This window comes from Pteropus vampyrus, unplaced genomic scaffold, assembly GCF_000151845.1.
Source record: "Pteropus vampyrus isolate Shadow unplaced genomic scaffold, Pvam_2.0 Scaffold74, whole genome shotgun sequence".
In the NCBI taxonomy this organism is placed as follows: Eukaryota; Metazoa; Chordata; class Mammalia; order Chiroptera; family Pteropodidae; genus Pteropus; species Pteropus vampyrus.
The window spans coordinates 4,888,154-4,902,339 of NW_011888855.1; the positions used below are offsets into that span (position 1 = coordinate 4,888,154).

General features: G+C 47.0%; 1 protein-coding gene across 1 annotated transcript in view; it reads right to left on the minus strand.

Moving 5' to 3' along the window:
* FSTL4 (follistatin like 4) overlaps window positions 1–14,186 on the minus strand; it is a 362,076-nt gene that overhangs the window by 14,966 nt on the left and 332,924 nt on the right. The window contains exons 8-12 of the mRNA XM_011362303.1: window positions 9,783–9,944; window positions 9,275–9,409; window positions 8,588–8,614; window positions 5,334–5,452; window positions 1,349–1,498 (exon numbers count right to left, since the gene is read on the minus strand). Coding sequence (XP_011360605.1) covers window positions 1,349–1,498; window positions 5,334–5,452; window positions 8,588–8,614; window positions 9,275–9,409; window positions 9,783–9,944 — 593 coding nt within the window. The remainder of the gene's footprint in view (window positions 1–1,348; window positions 1,499–5,333; window positions 5,453–8,587; window positions 8,615–9,274; window positions 9,410–9,782; window positions 9,945–14,186) is intronic.

Sequence of the window (14,186 nt, forward strand, 5' to 3'; positions counted from 1 at the left end):
CCCCTCTAGCTGCTCCATGACCTGCCTTCCCCCCACCACCTTGCTCAAAGTCTCTCTCATAGTATATTCGTTTTCCTATTGCTTCAGTAATATATTACCACAAACTTAGTGGCTTAAAACAACAGAAATCTATTCTCACAGTTCTGGAGGCCAGAAACCCATCAATAATTTCATTGAGCTAAACCATGTCTCAGTAGGGCAGTGCGCCTTCTAGAGGCTCCAACGGACAATGTATTTTTTTTTAACTTTCCCAGCCTCCAGAGCTACATTCATTGTTTCTGTGGCTCATGACACTCTCCTCCAATCTTTAAAGCCAGTAGTATAACATACGGCCTCCTTCTATGTAGTCAGATTTCTCTCTGCTTCTCTTATAAGGGTACTCTTGTTGCATTTAGGGATAACGCAAATAATCTAAAATAACTCTCCATTCAAAAATCCTTACTTTGCTCACACCATAAATTTTTTGCCACACAAAGTGACATTCACAGGTTCTGGGGATTAGGCTAGGGGCATCTTAGGAGCCATTATTCAGTCTACCACACAGAGTAAATGGCATCACCATTCTACAGTTGAAGTTACAATAAGCAAACAAATGAATTGATTCTCTTCTCTCTCAAACCTTACATTCAACTCAGCAGAAAATCGTTTGGGTTCCATGTTTAAAATATATCAAGGATCTGATCACTTCTCACCACCTCCACTGCAGTCATCATCTACAGCCTGGCTTATTTCAGTGACCGCATCCCTGGTCTGTCTTCCAGTCTGTTCTTAACACAGTAGCCAGATTGACTCTTTAAAATATAACTCGGATTACGTCACTCCCGATTAAAACCTCTCCGTGTCTTTCCTTCTCACTCTTTCTAACTCACTGGCCTCCGACCCCACTTCATTCCACTCTGTCCCTCGCTACTGTGCTTCAGTCCCACTGGCCTTCCCTCTGCTCCCAGGGCTGGAACCCCACCTGGCATTTAGATCTCAGATTCTGTTCACCTCTAGCGCGAGGGCCAATTGAAAATCGTCTTCTGGTTCCTCTGGCACATTTCGCCTCTAGTAAAATAGCTCTTACTATTTACAGCTCCCCCAAATTCTGATTTCTGCTGTGTCTCCCCAACTAGAATACAAGTTCTAGGGCTTCACTGCTCATTTCTGGGTGTTTTCCAAGCACCTAGAACGGTGCTTAGCACCTAGCAGGCAACAAAGACTTGGTGAATCACTGCACATGAATCTCCTTTGCTTCCCCACTCAAGCCTGACAACCTCCCACAGTAGCCGCGGAGTGTGCAGAAAGCAAAGAAGAATTTGGCGGGCTATGCCGAGGACTGGATGTCCCCTCACTCCCTTAGATGTACCTGTAGGACTTTCTGGGCTTGAACGTCGACCACGAGGACTCTGCTCAGTGCCGGCTGGGCCGCGTAGATGTAGCGGTGCCTGACGTTCACTGCCGACGCCCACTCGCATGGCTGGGTGGTGGCTCCTTCCCCTTGAGGACAGATCTCTTCCTGCAAAGGACATAGGCTGCCACATGCCCTCTTAGTCCTTCTTCCCCCCTGATGTCTCCGGGTCCCCTCTCCCTGGCCTCCTCTGGCCTTTTCCTCCCTTAGAATCCTTTGGATTCACAGAACACAGCACATAGCCCTCCCGCCTCACCATCTCTTCACCTAATACTGATTTCATCATTCACCTCCTCCCACTTCTCTTGAGGCTGTAACTTTCTCTGAGGCCCTCTCACTCAGCAGCATCCAGCTCCGTGTCCTTTCTCCCTGACCTCATCACCATCACTTAAAAACCTACACCTTTAAAAACCCACCCTACTCTGCACACAGGGCTTGCTCACTCCCCTCACTCACGCCACCCTCCCGCACCAAGGCCTTTGTACTGGCTGCTCCCTGTGCCGCGAACGCTCTTCCCCAGACATCGACGTGGTTTATTCCCTCACGTCCTAAGGTCTCTGCTAAGTGTCACCTTATCGAGAGGACTCCTCTGACCCCATCTAGCTTCGCACCCCTAGCCCTCCTTGCTCCCTTACCTCACTACACCTTTTATTTGCCACTTGGCTTTATGCATTTATTTGTCCACCTATGTTCAGTCTCTCTTTTGCTAGATCGTAAGTTCCTGGAGAGCAGGCTTTGTTTGTTCAGTTCACTGTTAAATCTTTAGCACTTAGTACAGTGCCTGGCACACATTGGGTGCTTAAAATCTATTTGCAGAATAAATGAATGAAAAAGGGGGCCTTCTTGTTCCTTGTCTTACGTGATATACATTCTCATGGTTTTTCTCATGATTCTCACCCAACTCTGTCTCAATTTTCTTTGTGGTTCTTCTTGGTCTGCCCCCAAGGTGTCCCTCTCAAATCACTCGCACACGCCCTTGGTGATCTCAGCTACCTTGCCTGGCTTTAGCCAACATTCTGTGCTGATGGCTCCTGGACCTGTGTCTGTAGCTCAGAAGTACCTTCTCCAGTTCCCACCTGGTTCTCTCGTGGTCACCTTATACTGAACCGTCTACACCCGAACTGTTCCTCACCTCCCTCTGGTCAGCCAAGTCCAAGGTGTGCCCACCATCTTTGATTCTTCCTTCTCTCATGCGACTCACCACAAACACGTCCTCGAGGACTACTGAGCCTTCTTCTAAATCTCTGAGTTCATCTACTTTCCATTTGCACCCCATTTCTTTCTTAAATGGCTGAAATAGCTTTAAAGCGGGTCTTTTTCCTTTCCCTTTGCCACTCTGTCATCACATTTCATCCTTATAATGACCCAATTTGCATACGAGAAAACTAAGGCTTAGAGGGGTTAAGTAACTTTTCTAAAGCCACCAAGCCTGCTGAGCGACAGAGGTGGCATCTGAACCCACGTTGGCCTGGATCCAAAGCCTGTACTTTTATCTATTAATCATGCTGCTTCCCGCTGGATGAAGTGGATATCTAATCCAGCAGAGAGGCCTGAGAGAAGATGCACCAACCTCCTATTCACTCAGCATTTTAGAAAGAGGATCGTTCCATTGCAACAACCTAGATGAAAAAACTGTTCTTCAGGATTATTCTACAGCTCACTGTGGTCCTGTGTTTCCTGTAACACCTTAGGACAGCGGTCCCCAACCTTTTAGGCACCAGGGACCAGTGCTCCTATGAGAATCTAATGCCTGATGATCTGAGGTGGAGCCGAGGCGGTGATGCTAGTGCTGGGGAGCAGCTGCAAATACAGATGAAGCTTTGCTTACTCACCACTCCATCTTGCTGTGTGGCCTGGTTCCTAACAGGCCATAGATCGGTAACAGTCCACGGCTCGGGGTTGTGGACCCCTGCCTTAGAACATCTCTTACTGTATCTTGTTCTAGCTTCTTAGGAAAATTGGGTCCTGCTTAGAATCTGAGAGATTTCCCCCAAGCTACAGGTTAGGGTATTGCAAATATATGAAAAATTAGTTTCGATGTGACGGGGTACAGTTCTTCAAAACTAACTTCTAGAAATCAACTAGGACGATTCTTTCTAGATTGTTTCACGGCTATTACATGCAAGGAAAATTCATCAGAGATAACACTTTTAAAATAATGATTAATTCAAATGACATAGCTTGGAAAACAGCTATTCCCAAGCTACAAATGTGAGAAATGCAACCACCTGAGATACACCAACAGCCAGCACAGCGATGCAACGCTCTTGTTTCAGGAACTCGCCGGGGCCAAGCCCATTTCCACTGGGAGCTCCAAGCCTGTCACTTTTCCCCACTATTCCCCAGTTCATTCACTGTATGTCCTCAAGGAGAGGGCGTGTGGGGCTTTCAGATGACTCTTTTGTATACATGCCATCGTTCTAGCTAGGGATTAATATAAGAGGTCAGACCTCATGCAAAAGACCAAGGCGAGGCCAAGTGGGATATGAGCTGGAAGGACAGAGTCCCGGGTGGGTGGGGTGAGGAAGCACAGCCCTGGGGCACGCCCCCTGTCAGCTGGGTCTTGAGAGCTGTAAGGGTTTTCGTGGATCTGCTACCAGCAGTTATCTCTTGCCTCTGCCCACTGTGTGTGAAGCTGCCACTTTCTACCTGGCCTGTCACCTCTGACCCTCTAGGCGTTTACGTGTTTCATATTCTATATCCACCGGTTGAGCACCCCTTCCTTTTGTAAACTTGGCCTTCCTTGGGTTCTGGGAACCATGTTTCCCAGGCTTCCTTATAGTCATGTCTCTTGACTGCCAGAGAGCTCAGGCCTCTCAGCTCACCATTGCCATCTCCCCCACTGCCTTCTGGATATTTCTGCACATGTGTCCTATGGCCACCTCAAACTCAGCACACTGTAGGCCAGCCTTATCTGCTTGACGGGAGCCTGTCTGTCCTGCTCCTTACCTCCCCAGCATCCAGCCCTGGCAAGTGGCACAAGCCTGGTAGAGTGTTAGAGAGTGAGTGAACTGTGCCCACCCCCGCCCCCCTTGTGTGAAGGGCACCCTCCTCCTCACAAGACTCTGCGTTAATGGTGTCTCTGGGTTATCCTTGGGTTCCCCATTGATTTGACCTGTGAATAGCTTTAAAATCTCTTCAGTGTTCACCACCCCTACTCCACTGGCTTCACCAGGACCCCGTCATAATTACAACAACTGGATAATTACAACAGTGCCTTCGCTACCCCTGTGCTTTAGACCGGCCCTTCTGGTCGCTGCCCTCACGGAGGCCCTGCACATGTTCTGGAGTGACCTGGTCAAGGCCATCCTTTGCCTGCATTCCTTTAGGGGTTCCCAGGGCTTCAGGATGCCATTAGAACCCCTCAGCTGTGACCCTCACCTGTGTCCTATTCTTTTAGGACACATCCACCCTTTGCTCAGGCATATGGAGGATTTTCAGTTCCATGAACATGACATGGTGTTTTGTGCCTCTGTTCTCATGACATTTCCTCTAGAAACCCATTGCCGACTCCTACCTGTTCTTTAACCGAGCCAGGCATCCCGTCCCCAGAAGCTGCTATGACCTTGGCCTCCCCAAGTCTGGAGAGGCCTCTCTTGATGTCCCTGTGCAGCTCGCGCATCCTTCTAACAGCACCTACTGGGCAACTGTCTGTTCACTTTGCTGTCTCCATCATCTGACTGTGGACTTGGGAGGCCAAGAACCCATCTGTATGCTCTGAGCCTCACCTGGGGCTCAGTGCACAGAAGTGGCTACTGGATGAAGGAGTGAGAGTTTTAAACTCTCAGCCTCATGCGTTCCTTTCTTGGCTTTGGGGCAGACTTGGATCTACAGCACATAGAGTGGATGGAATTTAAAAATCAAATGGCACACATGGTGGAAGACTGACTTTTAGGATTCTGTCTGTGTGTGATGTAGGTGTGCCCTAGGCACAGAAACTTACATAGCTCATGAAGATCTTCTCAGTGGGTTTGAGGTGCCTCTGGATCTCACAGTCCACGGGGTGCAGGATGACAATGCCATCATCTGAGAAGACGTAGAACATGTTTCCCACACTGAGGCCTGGTAGGAGCAAACACAGCCATGGTTACATCCCGCCTAGAAGCTGGCCGCCCGGCGGGGTCCCAGGCCACAGTGGCCATACATGAAACCTGTAGTTTGGGTGTATCTGGTCAAGGGCAAGGTGAGAATGAGCAGGCGATGTGTGAGGGACGTGGGGAGAAACTGGGAGAAACTGTCCCGTGGGCTGTCAATCAGTACAGTACATTGAAGGCTCTGCAGTCCCCAGGCCATGCTCCCAGACATGCATATCTGCCTCTGGTCATCCAAGGCTGGCCACCAACACAAATTTTCAAATAAACGACAGCCTTGTCTTAGACATGCACTTGACCTTTCCTGTTCTGAATGGGTGTTCGTTGTTTAAAGTCAGAAAGGATCAGATGGTGGCCAAAGAGCAGAGGCTCCCATTAAACACATTTATGTACAGTACCACCTCCTGGAACGTAGGGTCCTAAAAATACTGTGGTGGTGCTCCTTTGTCCAAACTTAGCCCTGGCCTGTCTGTGCTGGCAAACCCCTCCTTCAAGACAGCTGGCCCCTCTGCCTCACAAGTGTCTCCACAGCAGCACTGTGCCAGGTGACAGAAGCCATAGCCTGGTTGTGTCTGCCTGCCTGCCCCTACCCTGGCCAGGGCTGGGGCCATCTGGGGAGAAAAGGCCTAGGGGACCAGCTATTTCAGCCTCTTTACTTTAAAGATAAAGAAACTGAGATCCAAGGAGGGGAGGGGCTTGGCTGAAGCCACCTGCCTTTGTGCCAGAGCTGTGCTTAGACCCAGGGCCCCTGCTCTGGGCTCTGTCTCCTCACTCTGCCTCTCCATAAAAGGCAAACTTGGCACTAAGATAGGTGAGGTTTGAGTTCTCCTCCCTGCTTTCTCCCTCCTTTTCATTTCTTTTGGAAGATAGAACAGTGAAAATATTTCTATAGAGACTAAGAAAATTATACATAAAACTCTTTCCTTAGCATGCTGAGAAAACTGTTGTACTGACTTAATTGAATATCTGGGTAAGTTTTTAGTGAGTTAGAAAACAGTAAGACAGGCAAATGGGAATCACCATTCTACTTGCTTCCCATGACTCTGCAGGCAGTTTTCTGGGCCTCAGGCCCATGGTGACGGCACTGGTACCTGTGCCTCCCAGTGTGGACAGAGGTCCCTGACTCCATGACACCGCTTCAAGCACTTGTGGTTCTGTGCTGAGAGAGGCTCCAGGCAGGAGGGTTCCTGCCACTGAGAACAGCTTGACTCCAGCCTCTCAGAGCTGGTACTGCCTGGGAGTGACCGCTTAGCTCCCAGCGGGGGAATCCTGGGTGCTAGGCAGCCTGTCCCTGGGAGCCAGACGAAGCCGGCTGCCTCCAAGTGCCTTGCCTCAGCCCTCACAAGGACCTTTGCATCTGTGCACGCTCACCTGGCAAACTTCTCACTCAGACCTAGGGGCCCAAGGGGATCAAAGTCCTTGCCCAACCACAGACCCCAGAAACAGCATCCTGGGGCTTCTTGAAAAATTTATGTCTGGAAGAACCAACACAAGATTGAAAGCGTAATAGAATCTCCATGGGGTTTGCAGCTGTAGCTACATTTCAGGCTGAACACAGTGAGTGCCCTGCTCACAGCTGGCAATGCAACGTGAGGCTAAACAAATACTCGCTCAACAAACAACTGGCTTCACAGGAGACCCAGCCTCATGCTCCAGCCCCCTGGGAAGTTCTGAGTTTCATTTCTACTAAGGGGGCATGAAGGAGCTTTCCTTGCTTTTGTGTGCGCTCATCATCTCATTTCTCCTCGTGAGATTTGACAGAGCCCTGCGGCTTGCCAGCCTCTTTGTTTTTGCTTCTGCATTTCCCATATCTGCAAGCCTTGAATTTTAGCAATGAAGGATTCAAGCGGCTGGCTGCCCAGGCACAATGTTTGCTGCCGGATTGTCTAGTATTGGGGCAGCACCTGCCAGCCCTCAGGCAGCTGTGAGTCTTAAGTGGGCCCTGGAGCTGCACTTCACACCCCCCAGGGCCTCCTGCATACTTCGCAGTTCTCCACTTTTGAAACTTGAGTCCCTTGGCAGTAACTTCACCTTAGAAAAACATCAGCTCTTAAAGACACAGAATGAAAGCTCTCTGTGTGCCTTGTGGCCTGGGCGCTGAGGTCCGGCAGCGTGAAAGGACAACTGTCCATGCGTAGCGACTGCTGCTCTGACTTGTTCTTCCAAGTGTTCCTAAAGCTTATTGGTAGTAATTCCTCATTTTCTGGGCTCTGCCTTTGTTTTGCTCCCAGACTTACTGCATAAGCTTTAGTGCCTGGAGTCCAGGAAACTGTCCTGAGTGCGAGTATGCGTGCATGTGCCAGGGTGTAGGTGACACCTGAGATGTTCTTCAGGCAAAATGAGACAGGAAACAGGCTGGTTTTTAAAGAGGGAGATTTCGTGCTTAATCCCGAAATCACATAGCACATTCTGTTGCTTCTCATACTCCCCCTCTGCCCACCGAACTGGAGAGGTTACCTCATGGGGACTTGGGCTCTGCTCTGGTGGAGGGGTTCAGAGTTAGGGCCGGGGACCAGCGGCTCAGGCTCTCAAACCTAGCTTCCACATGTACCTATTTTTCGAACCATCTGAAATTGTCCGTATGAGGCCATTTTTTGGCGAAGGAAAATAGTAATTTGTATGGCCCAACTTAATGTCTAAAGACTGTGTGCTAAATACAAATTTAAAAATGTATTCATTTAAAAATATACATTTACAGAAATCACAGCAGCTTTTTTCTTCACCATTTCCTCAAAGTGTACACTAAACCCTGACACCAATGTCAGCTACTGGGAAAAGTGCTGAGGTTCCAATCTGACCAAGAACCCCTGCAGGGTGGTCTTCACAGGGGATGTTTCAATTAGCTTTAAATGGAAACTTTCCACTTTTAAATCCTAATGGACCAGTGTCCATTAAAGACACTAGTAGGTTTTAAATCTGCTTCTCTGTGTGCCACTTGAGTTTGACATTGACTTCCCCATTCCCATCCGATTTGGCACGTGGACACCACTTGTGGGGACTGCTCGGTGTCTGGAAAAGCCGATGGCGGCTCATGGAAAGATGGCCCATTATAGAACCACAAACACACGTGATCGCAGGCACAACACAGAACAAGACAGCTTGGTACCTTCCTCTCGCCAGAGAATGTTTGCAACTGCAGCAGCAGAGAATTGGGAAAGCGGAACATGATTGAGGGGAGGAAAAAAAGAAGAAAGCAGTGTGAGAAGTTCATTGCAGGGATTCAGTTCATGAGCGTACTGCCATCTAGTCTGTCATGCACAGAGCTGGCACCACCATGGCCCCTGCAATTGTACTAGGGGACTGTGGACTTGGACGAATGCTTCCTGGCCTCAGGATGCTTTTGATTCCTAATGAATCCTTGAAATCAGGTCCCAAGAGCACAGAAGCTAATGGAATCCTCTACTTCCGTGAATGATAAAGAGGGAGAAACATCTCTCCCAAACCTCCTGTATTACTTCCAGGAGAACTCTGATTTTCAACTAGGATTCTCCCTACTGAGACCCTCTGAAATACTTCTGATTATCTCCCTTGATGACAAAGACTCAGCTTGGAGCCTTTGACCAAGGGAAAGAGACCTCGCCCAACACCCACACCCTTGAATCACACCAGCAGACCCACTCGAGGAGCAGTGACTACAGAGGAGAGCACCTTCGGCACACGGGGCTACAGTTTCTGGGGTCCAGGCATATGTGCACAGGCCGGTTGGTGGCTTTGGCCCTGGTCAGTTCCCTCCCTGCCGCCCAACACACCTCAACCAGCTCAGTGAGGAGCTGAAAGGCAAGAGTGGACTCACGGGTCTTTCGAGCTGAGTCTTCAATGAAGAGTGAGGAGATGTCTTCGTCCACACCCACTTCATTTTTGGCAATGCAGGTGTACGCCCCCGTGTCTTCATATCGAACGCTGCCGATGTGGAGCTCGCTCCCATTGGCTGCAAAAAGGGCAGTGCTCACGGGGGCCCGCTCGGCTGGGACCCCCATTCACATCCTTCCCATTGAGAGTGTTGGTGTTAAAAACTGAGCCCCTAAGCAGGGCCGAGGGTCAGCCAACATCCCTGATATATGCCCAGAAAGGGCCAGAACCGCTGAAATGAACTGAGGGGGACATGGGCCCTGATGGACAGCTTCTCATCATTGCTCTCAGAAAGCTCCGGGTGAGCCCAGATAGTAGGAAAATCTGGAGAGGTATTTGTTCACTCCCAACATGTCTGACTTAGAAACAAGCTATGCTTCTCATTTCCATTCCTGGAAGTGTCAACTTGGACTTGTTGGGAACAGCACAGAGACACTGAGGGTGGTTCTTACCCAAAAGGGAAAGCTGTTTGGACATCTGGGTCGAGACAACCATGCCATTTTTCAGCCAAGTGATTCTGGGCATAGGAATACCCTCTGCGTGGCACCTCAGGCTGGCCGCCACCCCTGGCTCCTGTGCTTGTGTCTCTGGATAGACGCGGATGACCGGTGGTACTGTGGGTGAGAGTCAGGGCTGGTAAGAGAAGGTCTTTGCCTGGCCTCGGGCCTGTGGCCCAGCCCTGAAACCCTGCTCCTGAGAGGTGAACTGAGAGGCAGCTCCGGACTTCTCTTTGCAACTAGTTTACAATCGTCCTATTCAGCAATTCAAACCCTAAAAGAAAGCTATAAAATGGATTGCAGGCAATAAACACGTCAGGCTTTGTACCCTGTAATTCATGGCTTTCATCATTATTCTAAATATGATCAGAAAGACATCCAAATATTTAATGCGGTTCAGCTGCCACATGTAAAGAGCAACAGCCGCTGACATTTATTTCTGAATGAATAAAATTCAGATCTATTATTTCTGTTATCGGAAAACCATTGGACAGGGGCTTAATTTCTTGCAGGAAGTGCTTTACAAAGCACTTACAGGCACAGACTGGCAGGGCCACTCTTTACATCACTGCTCTGGGGAAGTCCATTGATTTTCCAGTGGGTCATTTCATTTCTCCACTTCTCACCCTCTGGAACACGAGTGAAAGGCAAGTGTGCCTGCCTTGCTCTTGACTCCGTCATGGGCCCCAGCAGTCAAATTTGGGGCTGGGGATGTGACATGGTCCATTCATCAGATGAGCATGGACACAGGCCTGTCTTCTATCACCTGGGCTGTCTGTGGCGAGGCAGCTAGAAGAAGTAAAGATGGTCTGGAGGGTCTTTCCTTCTACCCCTAGTTCTGGGCCCAGGAAATAAAAAAAATTACAATTTTCAGTGGCATTGGGGTTCTTCTTTATTCATATATTTTACTGTACATACTTCCAAAAACGGTTTGTAAAAGCACCTGGATATTAAACTAAACGAAATGAAGACATCACACTCCATTTGGAGAGGCGGGAGATAGATTCTCCCTGAAGCGGGCGACTACCTATCTGAGCTCCTATTGTCCATAAAAGAAAGCGTCCCAGTACTTTAACAGAGAGAAGACTTTTCCTGGGACCAGACGTGGAGACCAAACAAGGAGGCAGTGGTGTTGACCCTGGAACCTGAGCAAGGTTTCCAGTGAGCTGTGCTTGGGTGGGCCGGGGACCAAAGAGAAGCCCCATCGCCTCCAGGGAAAAACAACGGGACTCTATGCCTCCTGTCACGACTCCTCAGGAGGCTGTGAGTAATCTGATTGACTAATCCGAGTTTCTTTGTATGACCTGTAACTGTAGAACCAGTGTAAATGGGCCCTGTTCTTCTCCTAGCAAGAAACTAAGTCGTTTTTTAGAGATAACAGAATGAGGCCGCAGAACACACAGTCAGCTAGTCGGACATGTGCACTAAAGAAAGAATTCACCTAGAATAACCTGTCGATGCCATCAGGTCATAATCCACCATGGGCTACACACTACACCGCCTCCCACCCCATCCCCGGAATTAAACATGCAACACATGAAAAGCATTGATCCCCTAAAGCCTGTGAACCAAGCTCTTATTATGTTACAATAATGAAACTATAGAATATGCAGAACTTCACCGGCTTCTTCCTTTGAATGTAACCCAAAACCCTGATTGGAGAGAGAGATTTGAGCCTTGTCTCTTGTTTCCTTGCAGGCTGACTTAGCAATAAAAGCCTTTTCTTTTCTCAAAAGCTGGCGCCATATGGGGTCCTATGTGCATCAGGCAGCAGGCCCTTGCTTGGTAACAGATCTATGGGGTGAGGTCGGGGGGCCAAAGAGAAAGTCAAATGGACAACTGGCAAAGGGCATGAACCCACCCTCAGAGTGGCCCAGAGCCACTTCTATAACATGCGCTCAGAAGCATCCTAGGACACACAGAGACTCAACAATAATAAAATCAGAGTCATTTCCCCAGTTTCTCTATGTTTGCAGTTTTGTTAGAGGGTTCCAGGGTGTGGCGGAAGGCCTGTATCACAGATCAGGCCACTGGGGTTGAAGGAGGTAAATGAAACTCTAGCTAAGGCATATCTGGAGGGCTGCTTAGAACACAGAAGTGGATCTCTGCTCTCAGACTGCCCTTGGTTCAACAAGGAAAGAAATAGTAACTCATCTAGGAAACCTCCCTACCCTCTGAATTTGGTAGAGAGAAGAACAGGGTTCAAGTTGAATAGGTGGTAGAGTTTTGGTCAGGAGGCTGTAATTCAAGAACATAGAGCTAGAACGTGGGCGTGGCCAGGACTACTGGACTGGTGAGGAGTTGGAGAAGGTGGTAGAACACCCAGGGTTCTAGAATGTGGGTGGCCAGGACCTGGGAGTTAATAAACTTGGGCTCTTGCTGGACCACCATTTATTTATACAAGCCTGCCTAGAAACCACAAAGTAAACTTAAAGAAGGGGAGGGAAGAATCAATAGAAATAGAAGCAGAAATGAACAAATGAATTATCTAAAAAAGAGAGGAACTGATAAATAAACTTAAGACTTGGCTGTTTGTAAAAATCAGTAAAATAGCCAAATATCTGGCAATTTTGATCAATGAAAAAAATAAAGAACACTGAGGAGGTTAAAAATATGAGAACACTGTATTTAATTATAGGTAATAAATGTGAAAATCTCAATGAAATGGATCACTTAAAAGGAAATTTTAGAATATCAATACGAAATCAAGAACATTTAAAATCTTTTAAAATGCCACTATTCAGTTTTGCAGGTTAAATGAGTTCTAGAGATTTGCTGTAGAGCACAGGGCCTATAGTCAACGATACTGTATCATACACTTAAAAATCTGTTAAGAGGTGGATCTCAAGTCTTCTTACTACCAACAAAAACAAACAAAAAAACCAAAGAGACCCGAGGAAACTTTTGGAAGTGATGGATATGTCTATTACTTTGATCATGGTGATGGTATCACAGGTATATTCATATATCCAAACTCATCAAATTGTATATGTTAAATATGTGCAATTTTTTTGTATGTCAGTTATATCTCAATAAAGCTGTTAAAAATAGCACTACTAACCCAAAAGGCACCCTGACTTGTTTCATAGGAAAACTTTTTTGTGCCTTTAAGAAATGGATAATTCCTAGAGTATAAACAGAGATGATGCTTCAAATTATATCACGAAGCTAGTATAACCCAGACACCAAAACCTGCTGGAGAGAGCACAAAACAGGACCATAGACCTGACTCACTTAGGCCTAAATATGCCAAAATCCTAAGTGAAATATTAAGAAATCAAATCTAGCGTGGTATTAAAAGAACATACTGTGACAAAGTATAATATGCTTCAATGGTGAACCATTAGGAAATCTATAATCGACCAATGTCAAAGGCAGTCAAAAAGAAAAAAAACATTTGGTTTTCTTGCTAGACACTAAAAAGGCCCTTGAAAAAGATTCAAAATTGATTTCTTGGGGGAATAAGCCTCAATAAAATAGGAACAGAATAATATTTTCTTCCTACAATGAAGAATATTGCTATAAAAAGAAGAAACAGCACCATTCTTTTCAGAACGGTGGAACATTAACTCAGGGGAAAAAAGGGAGAAGAGGCAATATCAGACGGTCAACAGTAGGCTGGATGTCCGTAGAAGGCATGGATTGAGGTACAAATATTAAAACAGTAGATAAAAATGATATTTTACCTGGATATGCTCCACATAATAAACCAAAAAGTAGTTAGGATTAATAAGTGAGTAAAGGGTCCAGGACCAAACCATACAAAATTAATAGCTTGCTTATACCTCAGCAGTGACCAAACAGAAAATACAGTGGACCTAAATGAAGAAAACTATAAAATCTCACTGAAGACATAAAAAAAAAAATAATTGTGAAGATATGGTCTTGGATAGGAAGACTTACTGTTATTAAGAAACAAGATACTAGAAATTAAGGTATATCTTTAATCTAATTCCAATTAAAATTAATTGGTGGGGTCTTGACAAAACAATTCTAAAATTTATCTAGAAGGCAAAAATGTACAAGAACAGCCGGTGAAATTATGAAAAATAAAAGTGATAATTGTCATTTTGCTACATCAGATATTACAAAGTATTACAATACCAAATGCTGTGAAGTGGGAAGAGTGAGGGAGGGGGAGGATGAGAGGGAAGGACTGAGGGACTGGACTTGCCGTCCTTAGGTCCACACCACCTAGATGGTCTTGATTGGTTTACGAAGCTCTGTCAATTCAATATTGTACAGCCAACATCTACTAAGCACCAACTAAGTGTCAGGCATTATGGACAGAGCAGTGAATAAGACAAGCCCAGTCCCCGCCCTGACGGGGCTTTCTCTCTGGGGGAAGGTGATTTAACA